The sequence below is a fragment of the Hippoglossus hippoglossus genome, chromosome 11 (genome assembly GCF_009819705.1).
Source record: "Hippoglossus hippoglossus isolate fHipHip1 chromosome 11, fHipHip1.pri, whole genome shotgun sequence".
Classification (NCBI taxonomy): Eukaryota; Metazoa; Chordata; class Actinopteri; order Pleuronectiformes; family Pleuronectidae; genus Hippoglossus; species Hippoglossus hippoglossus.
The window spans coordinates 13172235-13189152 of record NC_047161.1 but is presented as its reverse complement, the minus strand read 5'-3'; the positions used below and the strand labels follow the sequence as shown (position 1 = coordinate 13189152).

The window sequence follows — 16918 nt, the reverse complement described above, 5'->3', positions numbered from 1 at the left end:
AGTGACTTGACAGATGCAACAATGACATAGACTAAATACACAACAAAATATTACAACTTAACAAAACTGATGGATAAACCAAGACCTCCCCCTTTAAAAAGCTGTTGAATTCGTGAGGACTAAAACACACACACACACGCACACACATACGCACACATGTGTGGGAAATGTCACGTCCTGATTCACTGTAAACACAACTGTAACAATGGCGTTGATTCTGCTGAACCGATTTGAGCCATGCTGGCGTGTTACATGTTACGCAGTGATGCAGATGTTTTACTGAAAACAAGCCAGGAATACAAACACATTTTTGAGGGCTGATGCCAATGTCAATATTAGGGAGTAAACAATTTCTGATACTCATACATTGGCTGCTATATATAAAAAAAATTGGGCAATGATTCGGAAGATGTCGTTATCAAACCCTTGTGATGAAGAAATGTAATTGAGTCTTGACATTTTACAGTTTAACCATAAACTTTACTGTAAATAATTTAAAAAATGTAAATAAACAAAATCGACCAGATGTGGAGCACTTGAATTTAGAAAATAAACACTTTATGTCAAATGTTCATTTAAATGCACATATTTTGTAATTTCCAAGGACAGCTAAAGGATTAAGGAAAGAAAAAAGGGGGGGGGAAAGGGAAAAAGCATTTAAATACTAATTAGATCTTAATTTGAATTTACATCAAAACTTTAAAGGCTGGAAACAAGTGGGAGAAGGAGATTCAGCCTTAAATAGGCAGTTAAATAAATCAATTTCTCTCTCTTAACAATAAAACTTCAAATTCCCAAAGCTATTGTTCACATTAATGTGTAGAGACACATGTGGGCACACACACACACACACACACACACACACACACACACACACACACACACACACACACACACACACACACACACACACACACACACACACACACACACACACACACACACACACGTTGACACTAGACGTTCACACCTCCATGCAACATTTATACTTTCTACACACAGTGTCCGCACACAACCAGTCTGGGCCACAGGGTGACACTTCAGTCACATGGGAGGATGACAAACATGTGCACAGTTGTGTCAGTGAAGCTCGCTTTAAAAAAAACGCTACAAAGTCCGAGACTAATTTGTGGGACTTACCTTTGACAGGGGCTTTCTGGGCCGGCAAGTGTTTCATTTTTTAATCCTGCAGCAGGGATTCAAATTCTCAAACCTTTTCCCCTTCGCTGAACTTGTTAATGTTTGTAAATCACAGGTTAAAAAAGCCATAACAAGAGGAACAACACCTCTGTTTTAGTGCTGCATCTGCGCAGCTCATTACGGCTGCAGTTGCTGTAGAAACTCGTATATATCTCTCCTCGATGGGAGCCAAGATCGTTGAACGGTGCATTCAAGTCACCGGAGGAGACTTTTAACAAGCAGTTGCTCGATGTTGCGAGTTGAGCATGCGCACAAACACACGCACACACACGCACACACGCAGGTACAGCCGTCCCACTTCATTAGCCCGAGCAACTCCAAGCTCATTAAGCATCCTCACTGTTCCCCATCTCATCACCATGACAACCGCAGACACCCCGCATCATCACCATCTCTATGGAGATAAAGGGATAGCAAACAAAGCCACTTGATGAGACTTTCGGTAGCAGGGGTGAGAAGAGGAGGTTTATGAAGAGGGACAGAGGCCTCTGAAAGAGAGATGACAAGCAGGGGTAAGTGTTGATGAGAGACGAGTGGAGAGGAGGATGAGAATGATGGGGTCCCATGAGCGCTGGATTCGAGGAGCGGGGGGCTGCCTTCTGCTGCTTTCTATTTATAATCCTGCAGTCAAGTATATTTCCAACAGTGTGTGTGTGTGTGTGTGTGTGTGTGTCTTTGCAGCATCACACCCAGACAAACTCCAAGGAAGCACTCCTGCTGCCATGACAACCCCCCGCCCTCTGATATGGACCCAGACAATGCCACCTGAGACAACTGGCGCCATGGCGACAGGCTCATCCCCCCCCCCCCCCCGAATCACTTTTTTATTTATTTTTTATTAATTTATCATGGCAGCATTTCGCAGAAACTCATGCTCTTCAGAGTAATATCAAGACAAACGACACCACAAAAACAACAACACAAACTTTGTCCTAGCTCATATACAAGCCTGCCATTGATGAATATAGTGTTTTAAAAAGTTATTTCAAAATAATAAGGCTATAACACAGAGTTTCCACACAAACAAGTGGCCCACCTCCACCATAAACCAATCTTCCAGCCATCAAGCAGCTATTAATTTCACTTGTTGCTCATTTGCCGCCCCTCCCCTCTCATCACAACAGTCCCCACCCACCCCCCTCCCCGCGGCGCGTGGCAGCGATCTCTTCCTTCCTATTTAATCCCCTCCTCCTCGCCTGCGCCCCCTCCCCTCACTCGTTTCCATGGCAATGCCGTCTGCATTGCACCAAGAGCCCCGCTCATAAGCCTTTTCCCCTCTCTCTTTCTCTCCATGTGTGCGTCTGTCTTCGCTCTCATTGTCCTCTCCACGAGTCTCACTTCTTAATCAGCCAACTCTCCTCTCCTTTATTGCCGCTCTCCATCTCCAGGTCTTTCACTTGGCTTGTCATCTTTTTTTCCATCCTCGATTCCCTCCTCCTCTTCTTCCTATACATACACTCCCAATGCACTGATTTCTTTTCTTGTGCCTCAACAAATCCACCTCACTGTCATTCCATCCACTGATAGTTGGCCTCTGTCCATCTTTATCACACACCTCCTATCTATCTCTTCTCCTGGTCCATCACATCTAAATTATTCAGTGGATTTTCTCCTCTGCTGAAATAACTTTGTTATATAGTGTTAACCTAAAACACACACACACACACTGGGAGAAGTAATTAGAGGTAGCCTGACATACTGTATGAACCGTTTGAGCAGCTAAAATAGCAGCATTACATAAGCTGTTGTTGTTCACTGTGCTACAGGAGAAGGGTTCTTCTTATAGCATATCTTGTTGGCTTCACTGTGATGAGTAATACTTTGTCCCTGAAGACACACTCCTGAAACTCGCTTGAAAAAAAACAGTACAGCCCCTGGGAGCAATCCGCACACTCGAAACTTTCTTTAGAAAAATAACCAAGATGTTCATTGGAGATACTTATGCAAGCCACATGTTTGATAATCATGATGGAGCAAGACCCAGCCACACGGAGGAAGATTAGGATGTGAGACAGAGAGCGAAGTGGTGGGGATGGAAAGAATTAATAGCTTCAGCGGAGAGAATTAATAGCAGAGAGGGAAATAAAGAAAGGTGGGATTACCCAAAAAATGCCAACAATGCAGAAAAGAGCCACACACTGTGACTACATGCACACACAAACACGAAATATAGCTTCTGTGTATGTGTGTGTGCTCAGTAGATCATTAAAGCCGCTCTGACATTTGGAGAGAACTCTGATGAAGCCTTTCTCATTATATGCGGTTATACAGAATGCTGTTTTTAGACTCCCTGGCTGCGCCGACATGCCTATTGGATGCACCGGTGACGGCAAACGATCCGCCATGCATAGCAACAGTAACCAAGCATGGGTGTTGGAGATGAAAGATCTGTTGTGGTATCTTCACAGCCGGACCCCTGCTAAATTTGGACAAAAGGAGGAATCAAGGTAGAAGCTTAACTGAGACAAGGGATTAAGTACGTGAATCTGTGATTCGGAGCAACAACCGTGGATCATACAGTTATGTAATTTACAGCAAGTGATTCAGTGGTTAAAATAGTCTATATACATGAATACACCCATAGACATGCCTCTAATCTTAAAAAGACTTGCTAGGATTTTCAATTCAATGCATAAAGTACAATGCATAAAGTACTTATTACAGTAAGTAATACAAATTCAGCAAGAAGAATAAAAAGGCCCTGAACAATTCTCAGTTGTTATTATGAGTGAAGGTATTCTACTTTCACACACTACTTTGACCGAGGTTAGAGCAGGTTTGGTTATTTCATACCGGGACAATTCTGTTTTCTTCTTTGTGTGTGTGTGAGTGAGTTCTTACAAATGTGGAGTGGATGGAGCTGAATTCAGAGTCTGTCTCGTGTCTCATGCTATCGTTCTCCACATCATTTGAATCAGAGTCTGTGATGACAGTTGGTTGCTTGATGCATGGCTGCTGTCAGTCAAATCTTCACCCACACTGGCCTGAGGTGGCAGGTTATCAGGTTTGTCTGTTAGTTACCAGGATTACGCTAAAACTCTCTTTCACCTTGCGATATTTGCTAGATGCCTTTTTTTAAATAATAGTAACATGTTTAATGTTCATTTATGCCGCCGTTACGTATTAAAAGAGATTCGTCCGTTTCAAACAATGCAACAGTCACTGCCCACATACTTCCATTAACGTTGTCATGCTTGTTCAGCATTACATCCTCTAGAGGGCGGTGCAGACACGAGACTTTCTAAAAACAAACATAGAGGAGGTTGGGATAATGTATCTCTTAAGAAAGATACAATATCGGCCACGTTGTAAACGGCGGTGGTTCCAACTTACCAACTCACTAAGTCTCTTTTTCAAAAAGTTCTGCAATTGTTGAAATTTCTTCATTCAAGTCCTCTGGTTATCTCGCTTGAACTCTTTGCTAATTGTACAGTGTTAATAAGCCTGAGAGGTGCTGGTATGCAGATTTTAATACTGGCTGTACAGGCTGTCTCCAGACTTCAGGCAAAGCTATTCTGATACTGGTCATAGTGCATAGTTTCCTAAATGTCAAGCAGTCTGATATCAACAGTAGGAGAAGAACCATTTCTAATAATAAAACAAAAAGATTTAGTGTTTTATGAGTAGAGCACAAAACCTTCAGTTTGGTTAACAAACATTCTGTGTGTGTGTGTGTGTGTGTGTGTGTGTGTGTGTGTGTGTGTGTGTGTTTGCTTCCTATAAAAATCTTCACCATAATTCAACAATTTATGAGACTCTGTCAGCAGTCCACTTTTCAAGTAACTGTCTAGTTACTTAACTCTAACAGAGCATGCAAAAACAGAAATTTGGTGGAAAGTTAAATGTAGCCGGGGATGTTACTGTCTCTAATTAGAATGCATGGGAATACAACAACACTAATCTGTGTGTGTGTGTGTGTGTGTGTGTGTGTGTGTGTGTGTGTGTGTGTGTGTGTGTGTGTGTGTGTGTGTGTGTGTGTGTGTGTGTGTGTGTGTGGGGTCCAGGTATTACTCATATTGTGGGGACCTTCCTTATAGGGACAAAAAAGGAGCTAAAACGTAAATCATTACCTTTTAAGGTGAAGACAAAAAGGTTGGAGTGAGGTTAAGTTAAGTTTAGAGTAAGGGTAAGGCAAGTATTAGTTATGGTTGAGGTTAGTGTAAGTATCCAGAAGTCAATGAGACACAACTAAATGGAAGGATGGTATATGGACTTTATTTATATAGCAGTTCTCTAGTGTGAGCAACCAGTCAAAGCACTTTACACAAGAAGCCACATGCATTTAACTATGAGGGTTTAAAGTTGGAGCCAGGGGCTAGATAATGCATCATGTAAATGAGTGTCCTCACAAAGATAGAATGACAAATGTATGTACTATCAGTGTGTGCAAAGATCCCATGAACAGCTCCGTTATGAGGCAGGGAGTGGTCAGTTTAAAGCGATTAGCCTTTCACAGCATGATGCTGCATAGGAAATGATTTCTTTGCCTCCATAAGCTTCGGGTATGGCAGGATGTCTGTCAGGGAGTTAATATGCCACACGGGTTCTGTCTAATGACAATTAATTACAATGAGGAAAAGAGTAATCTAATTACGATGTAATTTCCTCTGGATTGCTCAACTCTGCGGCTGGTGGCCAAATGATGCGAGATGGCCCAACAACTCACAGGGAACAGGCAGATGAGAGGAGCAGAGGACATCAGATGGCTCGGAACTAACAAATCTTTATAATTTCACTAAACTGTAAACTGCATTAAGCGGTGAACATCATTTTCCACTGACAGAGCCAGTGAGATGAAAAGAACAGAACAATATCTGGTACATTTTTTAAATGTTTATCTTCACAAGATCTCTTGTCATGAATTAAGTGTCAACACCGAAACTGCCAGTGGGACGAGATATTTCTATTTCCTCCTGATCTCATTTAACAGTTACTAATATAATAAGTTCAACAATTCAAGTTTGTGATAAGGAAATTACGCCCATGTCAAGAAAAATCCCCGGACAAGTAGACTTACACTGAGCAGAAAGGAAATGATCTCAAGATGTGTGCCCTCTGATTTGAAATAGTGTTAGTGGTAATATCAACACTGAACTGAATGGAAAATAAAGGCTAATTTACACTCAACGTTAGATATGTATACGAAAAATGGACGGAGCCCTCTTTCTGTACTCTGCATTTATTTCCTTCGTATTTGTGCATGTCTTCTGAAAGTTTACGGATATGGTCGAAACCAAGATGAACCAGGAGCTCGTTCCTTTTGGCATTATTACAACCTCCACCACCGTTACGATGTTTGCTGCTGTCCGAAAGTCTGGACTCTGCTCTGCCATCTAGTTTTAAAGGCAAGAATCAATAAAGCAGCTTCCCAAACAGATCTATAACCTTAACCGTGCCCGTATGTTCACGTTGGCTAAAAAGATTCTACAAGCGATGATCGATTGTGGGTTGCTCCTTTGCACCAAAGGTTCGAGTCCACCTTTACCTTTGCAGTACCAGGCAGCAGCAGGCTTGTGTACATTCTGTGTAAGTGTGTGTTTACAGCACTCTTTGTCGAGAGTAGTGGTAATGACACCTTAATAACAGGTCGTCTACACAGACATTTATACACATACACAACACTGTGACTCACCTCACACACTTCTGAGCTCAATGACACGCTGCAATTTACTGCCTGTTTAACTCGTGCTGAGGTGCCGACAAGTGCTCTCACTCATTTTCAAGCATGAGCACATATTCTCGTAATTTAATAGAGCAGGTCGACAACATATGAGATATATTACACCACTGCTGGTGAAAACCCTGGTGTGCTGCATGCTACAAAAGCTCAGATATAGTTTTTCCTTACTCTTGTTGAGGGTTAAGGACAGAGGATGTCACAGCTTGTTCAGCCCTCTGAGACAAATTGTGATTTGCTCATATTGGCTATACAAATAAAATGTGATTGATTGATTGATTGATTGATTGATCGATTGATTAGGGCAGTGCTTTAACACTCAGAAAAGTTCATATCTGGTTATAAGGCCTTTGTTCTACATGATGTACATACGTACTTTCCACAAAACAGGCACAAAGAAAGACTGATTCACAGTTGAATGGTTCACCAGTCCGTCTGGCTAAGAATAGAGCCGCGAGCATGGAGAAGTCGGTGGGCGAGATTGAGAAAACATGATAGACGCTCTGAGTGAAAGTGAGAGTAAAAGAAATGGAGATGAAGGGAGGGGAAGATGCAGAGGGGAAATTAAGATGTCAGTGAGCTGGGGACACACACAAAGAGGCCGGTGAGGGAGTGTGGCGAGGGGAGAGATAAGACAGAGGAGGAGAAAGTGATCGCAGATCGGTTTAGCTGGTGTTTGGTGGCCTCTAAAAGCACCAAGGAGGGAAAGCTTTTCGACCCATGAGTAAGGTTTCAGTTTATATGTGTCAGGAGAGCCAGTGACTCAAGAAGAAAGTGAGGCGGTGGAGCAGGAGGTGAGGCGGGGGAGACAACAGAGCAGCAGTCTCACCTATAATAGCAAAAGACACAAGGAGGATTTCCTGAGTAGTCATAGCGAATATAGCTTTCATGTGTAATCATCCTGCCAGGTAGGTATTATTATGAAAGGCCACTTTAACTGTTAACATACTTCTGATGCTTTTTATCCACTGCTGCTCATTTTGTCCGCGAGCTTTTTTTCCCTGAGCTGTTTCGATGTGAAAGATTTTCTCTCCGGGACGTTGAGTTTTCCCTCGAAGGATCCGATCGCCGTAAGCTTTCCAAAACACCGTTGCCAAAATTCCTAAAGTGTGTTTCCTAGCTGTGACTCAGAAACGCTGCAAGAAGTAGGGCACGAGTGAGTCACCTCGAAAACACCCCGAGCACTAAAATACCAGGTCTGCTCTGAGGTCCACTTTCACGCAGTCTAAAAAGCATGAAGAGGCAGTGGACGGGAACATTGTTGTTGGGATTCTCACTACGAGTATAAAGCATGATATACAATGGCCTTAATTATGAACCTGCCGTCCAGTAAGAGGCTTGAATTTAATGTCGTCCGTTCCGGCATACAAACAAATTCACACAAATAAGGGGGGGCATCTGCACACACAGTTTGAAATCGTAGGCATATCTGGAGAATTGTGTTTGGGTTGGTGCGGTGGCCTGTGTCTGGAGCTGATAAGGCAGCAATTTTTACTTATTGTGAGACAGAAACAGACACTCAGAAAATGTTATCTGTAGCTGTATCTGCCCTCTGCATCACATCAGCCTGTCCCGCAGAGCTCTCTCCATGCGGGGGAGGACAATGTCAGAGGATTCAGGAAACTAAAAGGACTTTTTTTTTTATGTACTGTACACTGTTTATCAGGCAAACTGATTAAGAGGCTAAAAATGGTCCTGTCAGCAGCCAAAGATGCACAGAATCAACTCTGCTCTTTGGTATCTGTAGTCATACTGATAGTAGCTTCACTGAAATAGACACTACTAAAGAAGAAAAGAACATAAATACCAGAATGTGGAAGTGATGGAATGTATTTACACTGGGCTTTACCAGTGTAAACTCAAAAGTCCCATTCACACAATCGTACAGTGCTTCTTTTCTCAGAACTTTCTCTATCACACCCCGTTGTTCCCCATCACCACAGCTCATTCTGGGTTCAGTATCTTGCCCAAAGACGCCTCAAAAAGCAGAGTGGAGGTGCTGGGCATCGAACTTCTGATAAGTGGATGACCCTCTCTACGTCCTGAGCCACAACCTCCCGATATCTTTAGGATAACGGTTTCTAGAATGAAATTTTCTAGGTATAAGTTCACTTAGGGCCAACAGTGGAAACTTTAACAACACTTCACGTAACAGGAGCAATTGGTTAACAACTCTATTTATTAAAAACTACTATGAAAGTTCAACAACATTAGCCAATTAACCCCGGTAGCACAAAACCAACTAGCATCATGCTGTATACTTGCATTGTGTGACTAGGCTACGTTTACTGTCCTTCATCTACAATAAATATCAGATAAATAATGTTGTGTAAAGTGTTTCTCAGAATTTAAACCTGAAAACTTGAATGTTTTCTACGTTTCTACACAAGACACTGTTTTATCCTTGAACTGAAATTGTGTAAATTGCACATTACAGCCTAATTGTAAACATAAAAACTGTGTTTTCTTTTGAAATTGCTAAACGACTAAAAAAACATGACACATCACTTCCTGTTGAATCTACATTTGCACTAAATAATTGCACTCATAAAGGCATCGTTGTGGTGCAGATTAAAAATGTTACCCCATACATGTTGACTTCAACTATATATCCACTTTATTTATTAGTCTGATCACAGACAGGACAGAAACTGAAAAATCATTTTCACTCACTCATCTACACTGTTTATGACTGTTTATCAGTCTGACTTAATAAAGGAGACACAATCTCAGAGACATGATTTGGAATGAGACGGTCTGTTAACCATGAAAACCCTCCCATGACCTGCAAGTAGCTACTTATGTAACAGATTACGAGAGCAACGTGACCCAATGCAGTTAATATTGCAGCCATCATGTTCATAACTGTTTAACATTACACATCATGTAATCAAAGTAAAGACTAGAATATAAATTATAAGCACAGATATACAGAGTTATTGTAAGATGGTGCAAATTTGCTCTACACAGAGAGAAAAAAAGCTCTCAAATATTTCCAGAATTTGCTCATTTTGGCTCAACAACAGAATAAAACAAAATTCATAGCACAGTATTGGAGTTGTTATAGCTTTTTATAGCAAATGAATCTGCACCTGGGTGCTTTTATTGAAAGAAAAACTGAGTCAGAGGGATGGAAAATGGGTTTCTCTAACATTACTCACAACACTGAGAGCCCCCTTTCACGTATCTGCACTCCGGGGCAGGAGCTCGAGTTACTGTCGGCCAATTCAGAATAATTTGTCTGACAATAGTAGAGCAGAAAGATGTGGCTGCTATCGATCTCAGAACAAAGCTGGAATCAATTTCATAAGCAAACTAGCCGTCTTCTTTGTGTCAGGCATTCTTCCCTCTCCGGCTCTGGTTCTTCTCTCTCGCGTCCCTGGTGTGCTTCCAGCGGTATCTACACAGAACCGCGGCAGCACCACAGACATAAACAGGCAGAAGGAAGATTTAAATAAAGAGTGTGTCGAGGAATTGAAAGCACGAGGTGGAGAAAAGAAGAGGACGGGTGTTGAGTGGGTTGAGGGAGCTAAATGGAGCAGAACAGAGTGAGGTGATTGAGTGTGAATGTGCACCCGCCGAAACAAAACACAAAGAGTATATTGTATATATTTATATAGCCTTTATACACATATATGGGGGGGGGGGGGGGCTTTTTACTGGAACGCTCACGAAAATCACACAAATAAAAAAACAGACAACGCCTGGTCCCCTTTAATCCAACTCTCCTGGTGCACTGCATTTCATCAGCACTGACACAGTGTAACCGGGAGCTGCTCTGCTATGGCTCTGTCTTCACTGTCATGGATAAACCTGCTCAGGAGATAAGACCATGTTCAGCCGTGGAGTGACTCACCCATTAAACCTCTGGGAAACCGCTTGCGTGTGTGTATATGTGTGTGTGTGTGTGTGTGTGTGTGTGTGTGTGTGTGTGTGTGTGTGTGTGTGTGTGTGTGTGTGTGTGCTTTCTCCTCACCGATACTAATAATAGCAGGTAATAAATAGAACACAGACAAAGCCAAAATGCCATCCCCAACACTCGCCTGTTACAAAACCTAGAATAATGAGACAATGGCAGTGGGCGTCAGGGCTATGAATGGAACAGCATGAGGGAAAAGTGAGATGAATTATGGAAGAAAATCATATATTGGGTCTATAGGAATGAATGGAAATAGCCTCCATCAAAGAGAAGGGTCTAAAAATGGAAGAACACCTTATATAACAACCTGTTTTGTTAAAGTGCTGCACATGGACACCGAGAGAAATAACTTATATAAAACCTTATTTTCTCGGGTTTGTTTATTGTAGTAGTCATTATATAAAGTATCAGAGCTACAGATGTCACAATATGTGATACAAAATAGGTCATCTTAAATAAATCCGCAAAAGTTATGAGTTCCTAAATTTACAATTTTTTGGGGAAAGACCAGCGGCCATAATTAAATGGCATTAACACTCTCCGAGGTATCAGCTGTTGTCTGAAAATGTTGACAAGTCTTTAAATGTCCTCGTCCTATTTTAGACACAAGAATCAGTCACTCACATTTACTTAAAATTTAAAATGTCCGGCAAATAGCGTCCAGACATTGTCCAGAGTTTACCTTTCACATATGAAGTACGCAGCAGGAGATTGTCCAGGTCAGACGTGTTCAGAACCACAAGAAAATCTCCTGAGCTTAAGGTTAGAGGTGGGACGAGCATGCAAAAGACAGGACATGAAATCAAGCATTTCCGTTTACAGCACATCGACACCGGCGTCTTTGTTTATCACCATAAGCCATGAAATCTCATTGTCTTTCCACGCTGACATCTTCACCTGCGTCTTCTATACGTATGGTACCTCTTTTCATCCTGCATATATACCTATTCACATACAGCCCCTCTGGGAAATATCAGGAAAATGTCCCGAAGTTCAGTGCACGTCTGAAAGCAGCTTAAGTGAAGTAAAGCTCACTGTAGCTTTTATGAAACAACACACAAAGATAATTGAGTAAGCACTAGTTTGTTTTCGTTCCATCTTTGTCACAAATATGGTGAATCCTGTGGTGTTCATCGCACCAAGCTGTGAGCTAATTGACCCTAATGATGATTCATGTAAAAAGCAAGAGCACTGGACAGAAACCGAGTTATGAGCCCCCTGAGGAACCTCAGATGAGAAAGGTTTTCAGGTGGGGAGAGATTTCTAAGTTGGGAAACGATGTTATTTCGATCACAACAAACTATTCTTGCTTGGACACGTCAACAAAAACATGACCTCGCTTGCACAAGAGCTCACCGGGACAGATTCTGCTGATAGTTGTAAATTGACAAGATCCAATTCACAAAGGGGAGCATGGCTAGAACATACCCTGCAGAGACTCTTGACACAATAACAACACCATAAACACATTACCTCCAAATGGCGCTTTAATGCAGAGACGGAGACATGTCCTCCCACCGTCTCCGCTCGCTTTATCTTTTTTTTGTTTTACATCTTTCAGTCTCCATCAGTCACCTTAGTGCTCATTCACTTTCTATTACCCTCCAATCATTCATATTTGTCCTTGCCCTTGAATGTCATAATTAAGAGTAGAAAAAGACTTGTATTTAAGAACTAAAGACTATTTTAAGTTTTTCCGTCCGTCCAGCCATTCTTTATCTATTCCAATTATCCTTTAAGGGTCGCGGGGGGGCCGGAGTCAATCCAAGCTGCCATTGGGATTTTTATCTTAAAAGTAGTAAAAAAGATCCAATCAGTGTTAATCAATACATTGATGATCAATTTGTGGTGTTTTTTTTATTTCCATTCCTTTATCCTCCTGTTGCATCCAAATTACCCCCCCTCTCACACATTCCCTGCTCTCTGGGGACCAATCCAACCTGTGCTTTGCTGGTCATTAGGTGACCAGCCGAGTGAAGCACGGGAGCCGGCACCTGAGCTGACCCTCCCCATCAGCCAATCAATGCATGTGTCACTCGGAACAAGGAGGCCTGATGGCCGACCAGATTGGGCCATTAAGGAAGGAACATGGAGAGGACCCTAATCGAACCTGACCGAGCGGGGAGGAATGTTTTCCCATCACTCTGCTCGTCTTTGTGTGTGTGACCTTCTCTCCCTCAGTCTGTAAGCGTGGGTCACCTGTGTACTTATGTGCACCCATTTGTTTGCCTCTAGCTGGTGTGAATTATGAGGTAAGTAAAACAACAGATTAGGGTGGCCTCGTTTTGTTTTGTCTTTTGTTTGTCACCAGGAACCGAGGAACCAAACATTACTTGTATAACGGCCAATTCCTAGTAATGTAGATGCTGGATGGATTTTTGTTAGGCCCGAACGATATGGATTTTAGGGCCGATACCAATACCAATATTGGGCGGTAATATATTTCAAAAACAATATATCAGCTGATATATTGTATTGGAAAATATATTCTAATTGGAATTATTTTACTACCCAATATATATATATATATATATGTGTGTATATATATACACACACACACATACATATATACAGTACATACATACATATATATTTAACCATACATTTTATTTTAAACTATAGTATGGCACTCAGTAGGGCCCAACACTTCCCTTATAAAACCACATCTGCATTCACTAGATGCAGTTTTTTATTTGGATCTGCACAAAATTGCACACCATCATGAAATTAGTCCCCTAAACATGTCCAATTATTTTCATCAAGCTCAATAATTTATTCTCTGATAAATCAACAGAAATGTTAAAAAAAACACTCTCACAATATTAAAGTGAAAAAAGATTCCTGGATCTGCAGTGAATCAGATCCACAACAATTTATTTTCTGAGCCATACTGCATCTTTCCACCAAGATGGTAATCTGTCCAGTAGTTTTTGCGTGATCCTGCAGATCAACGCAGATGAAAACATGACCTCCTTGGCGGAGGTAATAACTATAAGAAATATATAGAACCTAAATAAAGAAAAATTATACTATACTTCTTCTCCAATATGATGTGTGTGTGAAAGGCTCGTATCACTATCAGCGGCCAACCGATAAATTGGTCAGGCTCTAAATTGTAGGTAAAAGAAGTGTGTGCAGTTTAAATCAATTGAGATACTGACTGTCTGGGTCTACCTCACACTATTTTGTTTAGGGAGGCACTGATCCAACTTGTTCAGATACTCATGATATCTGCCAATAATGAGACTTGGAGCAGATTTAATATGTGTAAATCTTCCTCGCTGGTCAGATGTTTGCTGATGCTGCAGTAGCTGTCCACAGTCCTTCAGACTCCGTTTTAAACTTTGTGATATATGTAAGTAAAAATGCAACATTGCTGCCTTCGTGCTTTGCAGCAGTAGCTTAACACGTCAAAATGAGCTCAAAGTATTAAATGAAGGGAGCAGAACTAATAAATATGAGAGGGTCAGTACCAAGCACGTTCGGCTGTGTTTAATACTCGAGCTCAGTTTGTCAGAAGGAGGTTTGCATCATGAAAACTATAGGAAACTATCATGGTGGAGGAGCAGAGGATGAAACTGCTCTATAGTGAGGAGAAATGCAGTGTGGATGGAGGAACAAGGAGTGGTGCATGATTCTGCGATTTTGTTCCAGGCGCGATGTGTTCCTCTGACAGCTGAGAACATCTAAATTTAGACACACCCCTCGTCTCCCCTTCTTCTTCTCCTCCTCCTCAGTGCCTCCCAGCCTCCTCATCCACCCTTTCCCCTCCATTGTGCTCTCCTCATCACCACAAACACAGAGACATGAAAGCCCCCGTGGTGAAAATATCGACAGCTCAGCTCAGCCTGCGTCAGACAAGTGTCAGCTGTGCCTGAGTGCACCAGGCTTTGTGTGTGTGTGAGTGTGTGTGTGTGTGTGTGTGTGTATGTGTGTGTGTATACTGAAGCAACAGCTATCTCAAACTGGTGGATGCCAAAAACAGGTAATGATACAGGATAATTATTCAGCATTTAGGAGAGCGTATTTATTTTCCTTTTTTGGAATATTCAACTTGGTTCAAATAATTTCAGATTCATTTCTTGATTGATTCATATCAGCTAACAGTCCAAAAGCTGAAGAAATTCTGTTTAATATAATATAAATCAACAAAAAGTAAATATTGTTATTTTAAACTTTGTAGGATTTTTGGAAGAAAAAAAAAAAGAGTACCACGCTCTATTATATTCATACTATAAACATTAAAATAAGTATTTGAAAAATGTAGCATTCTGTTCAATTCTGCTCAATACTGAAATATATCCTACGAATCAGAATAAACCGAATAAACCCATCTTTCATTTCAGTGCTCTTTAGCCGACACTTCTTTAAATACACATTCTACAGTTCCACAAGTCAACGTAATCCCTGGGCTCAAAATCCTGGGTTTAACGTCGTAAAACTCCGTCAGCCGTTCCCAAATGGCAGCAGTCTTGAATTCAAAAACATTAAAAACCGGGACCCCGCTCCCTACGCAAAGTCAAAGCATCTTGTTAAAGGTTTTCACAGAATTAATAAACACCTGTAACAGTACGACCACAAAGTGAGCAGGCCAGCGGGAAGACGTTTGCGGTGCTCGGACGGAGCGGCTGAGAGAATTTGGAGAGACAAGTTTGTTAAGATATCTAAGTGCATTGAAATAAGTCGCACCCCCTGCCCCTCAGCTTTAACCAAGCCTCTGTGTGTGTCCTGTTTCTCCCTCTGTGGGACTGAGGTGTTTTTGGTTTGCCGCTGAGGTGCAGAGCGAGAAGCACTTTCTGTTGTAGCTGCAGCGTCTGTAATTATACCCCACAGGAGACATCTTGGAACTGAGTGCCACTATCATTGACATACAGCCCCAATGCACACTGGCTGCTGCTGCCACTGTAACAATCCCACTTCAGAGTTCAACACACAATGATGAATACAGCAGTGTTGCAACCTCTTAAAAAGGAGGTAGAGCCACAGAGAGCTTGTTGAATACAGGTGTTATAACTGTGAGAGCACACCACCAAAAAAAACCTTTGGTGGAGTGGATTATGCTCATGTTATTATTCATACACTAAAATAATCACTCCTCTGTTGTATCTGTATCAGGATTCAACAATATAACAGCAGCAGGAAAGTATTTAATAGTTTTAAAAGGTGCACAGATTATTTTGTAATGTTAAAACAAAGCAAAGATCATTAAATGCATCGCCCGTTGAAAATCCAGCATTTATTTGGATTAAAATGTGATTTGCAACTTGAAATCTAAAACCATTAAAAACCCTTAAAACCCATGAGATTAGACAAAATCAAAGTGAGTAAAACAGGTATCATGGACTAGACAGAGTGTGAGACAGAAGTAATAAAGAGAGAAGAGAAGATCAATTTCAGAGTTGACATCCAACAAAAAAAAGTATAGAAAAGAAAAAGAAATAAATGAAAGTGGGAACATTTCAGAGTTGAGGGAAAGTATATTTCAGGGTTAACATCGAGCAAAAGCTTTTCAAACTGTAAGCTGACCTTGCTGGTTGAGCTGCTGCGTGCTCTTGCTCCACTGCGACAACCCCACGATGGCCACCATCTTGGCGCCCAGACTGGAGCGCCGCTTCTTGTTGCCGGCCAAAGACGTGGAGTCAGGGCCTCCGCTGCTGGGACTCTTCTCCAGGTTGCACATGGCCCCCGAGATGCTGGAGGAGCGCACCACATTCCGGGCCGCCGCGCTCAGCCCGCTGAGGCCGCTCATCCCGACAGGGCTGGGCACCTCCACGGAGCTGCTGAGCATCATGGTCCCGCTGTAGGACTGGAGGGCCTGATGGGCTGGGAGGAGGGCGGGACAGACAGTTAGACCGGGGCTGGGGAGAGAGGACGAGAGAGAAAAGACATTAAAAGGTGAGGGTGGGAGAACAGACTGGACAACTCACATAAAAAACGTCTTGATGAAACACTGTATAATATTTTACAGCTGCAGCAACAGCTTCCCAGGGCTGAAGGCCAATGAGTATCAATTTCAACCACAGTTTGGTTTTCAATTAAATCCCCTCACTTATTGCAGAGGCAGCAGAAACGCCTTCCTTACACCATTAGAAGACAAATACCAAGTGAAAAGCCCGGACAAG

The 16918-nt window shown here is 41.9% G+C and overlaps 1 protein-coding gene across 3 annotated transcripts in view; it reads right to left on the bottom strand.

The window, feature by feature from the left end:
- rims3 (regulating synaptic membrane exocytosis 3) overlaps positions 1–16918 on the bottom strand; it is a 35701-nt gene that overhangs the window by 5763 nt on the left and 13020 nt on the right. For 2 of the 3 annotated variants that reach the window (XM_034601118.1, XM_034601120.1), the window contains exon 2: positions 16323–16654. In XM_034601118.1, the coding sequence (XP_034457009.1) occupies positions 16323–16587 (265 nt within the window). In that variant the 5' untranslated portion in view covers positions 16588–16654. The remainder of the gene's footprint in view (positions 1–16322; positions 16655–16918) is intronic. The other variant, XM_034601119.1, reaches the window with a different exon arrangement.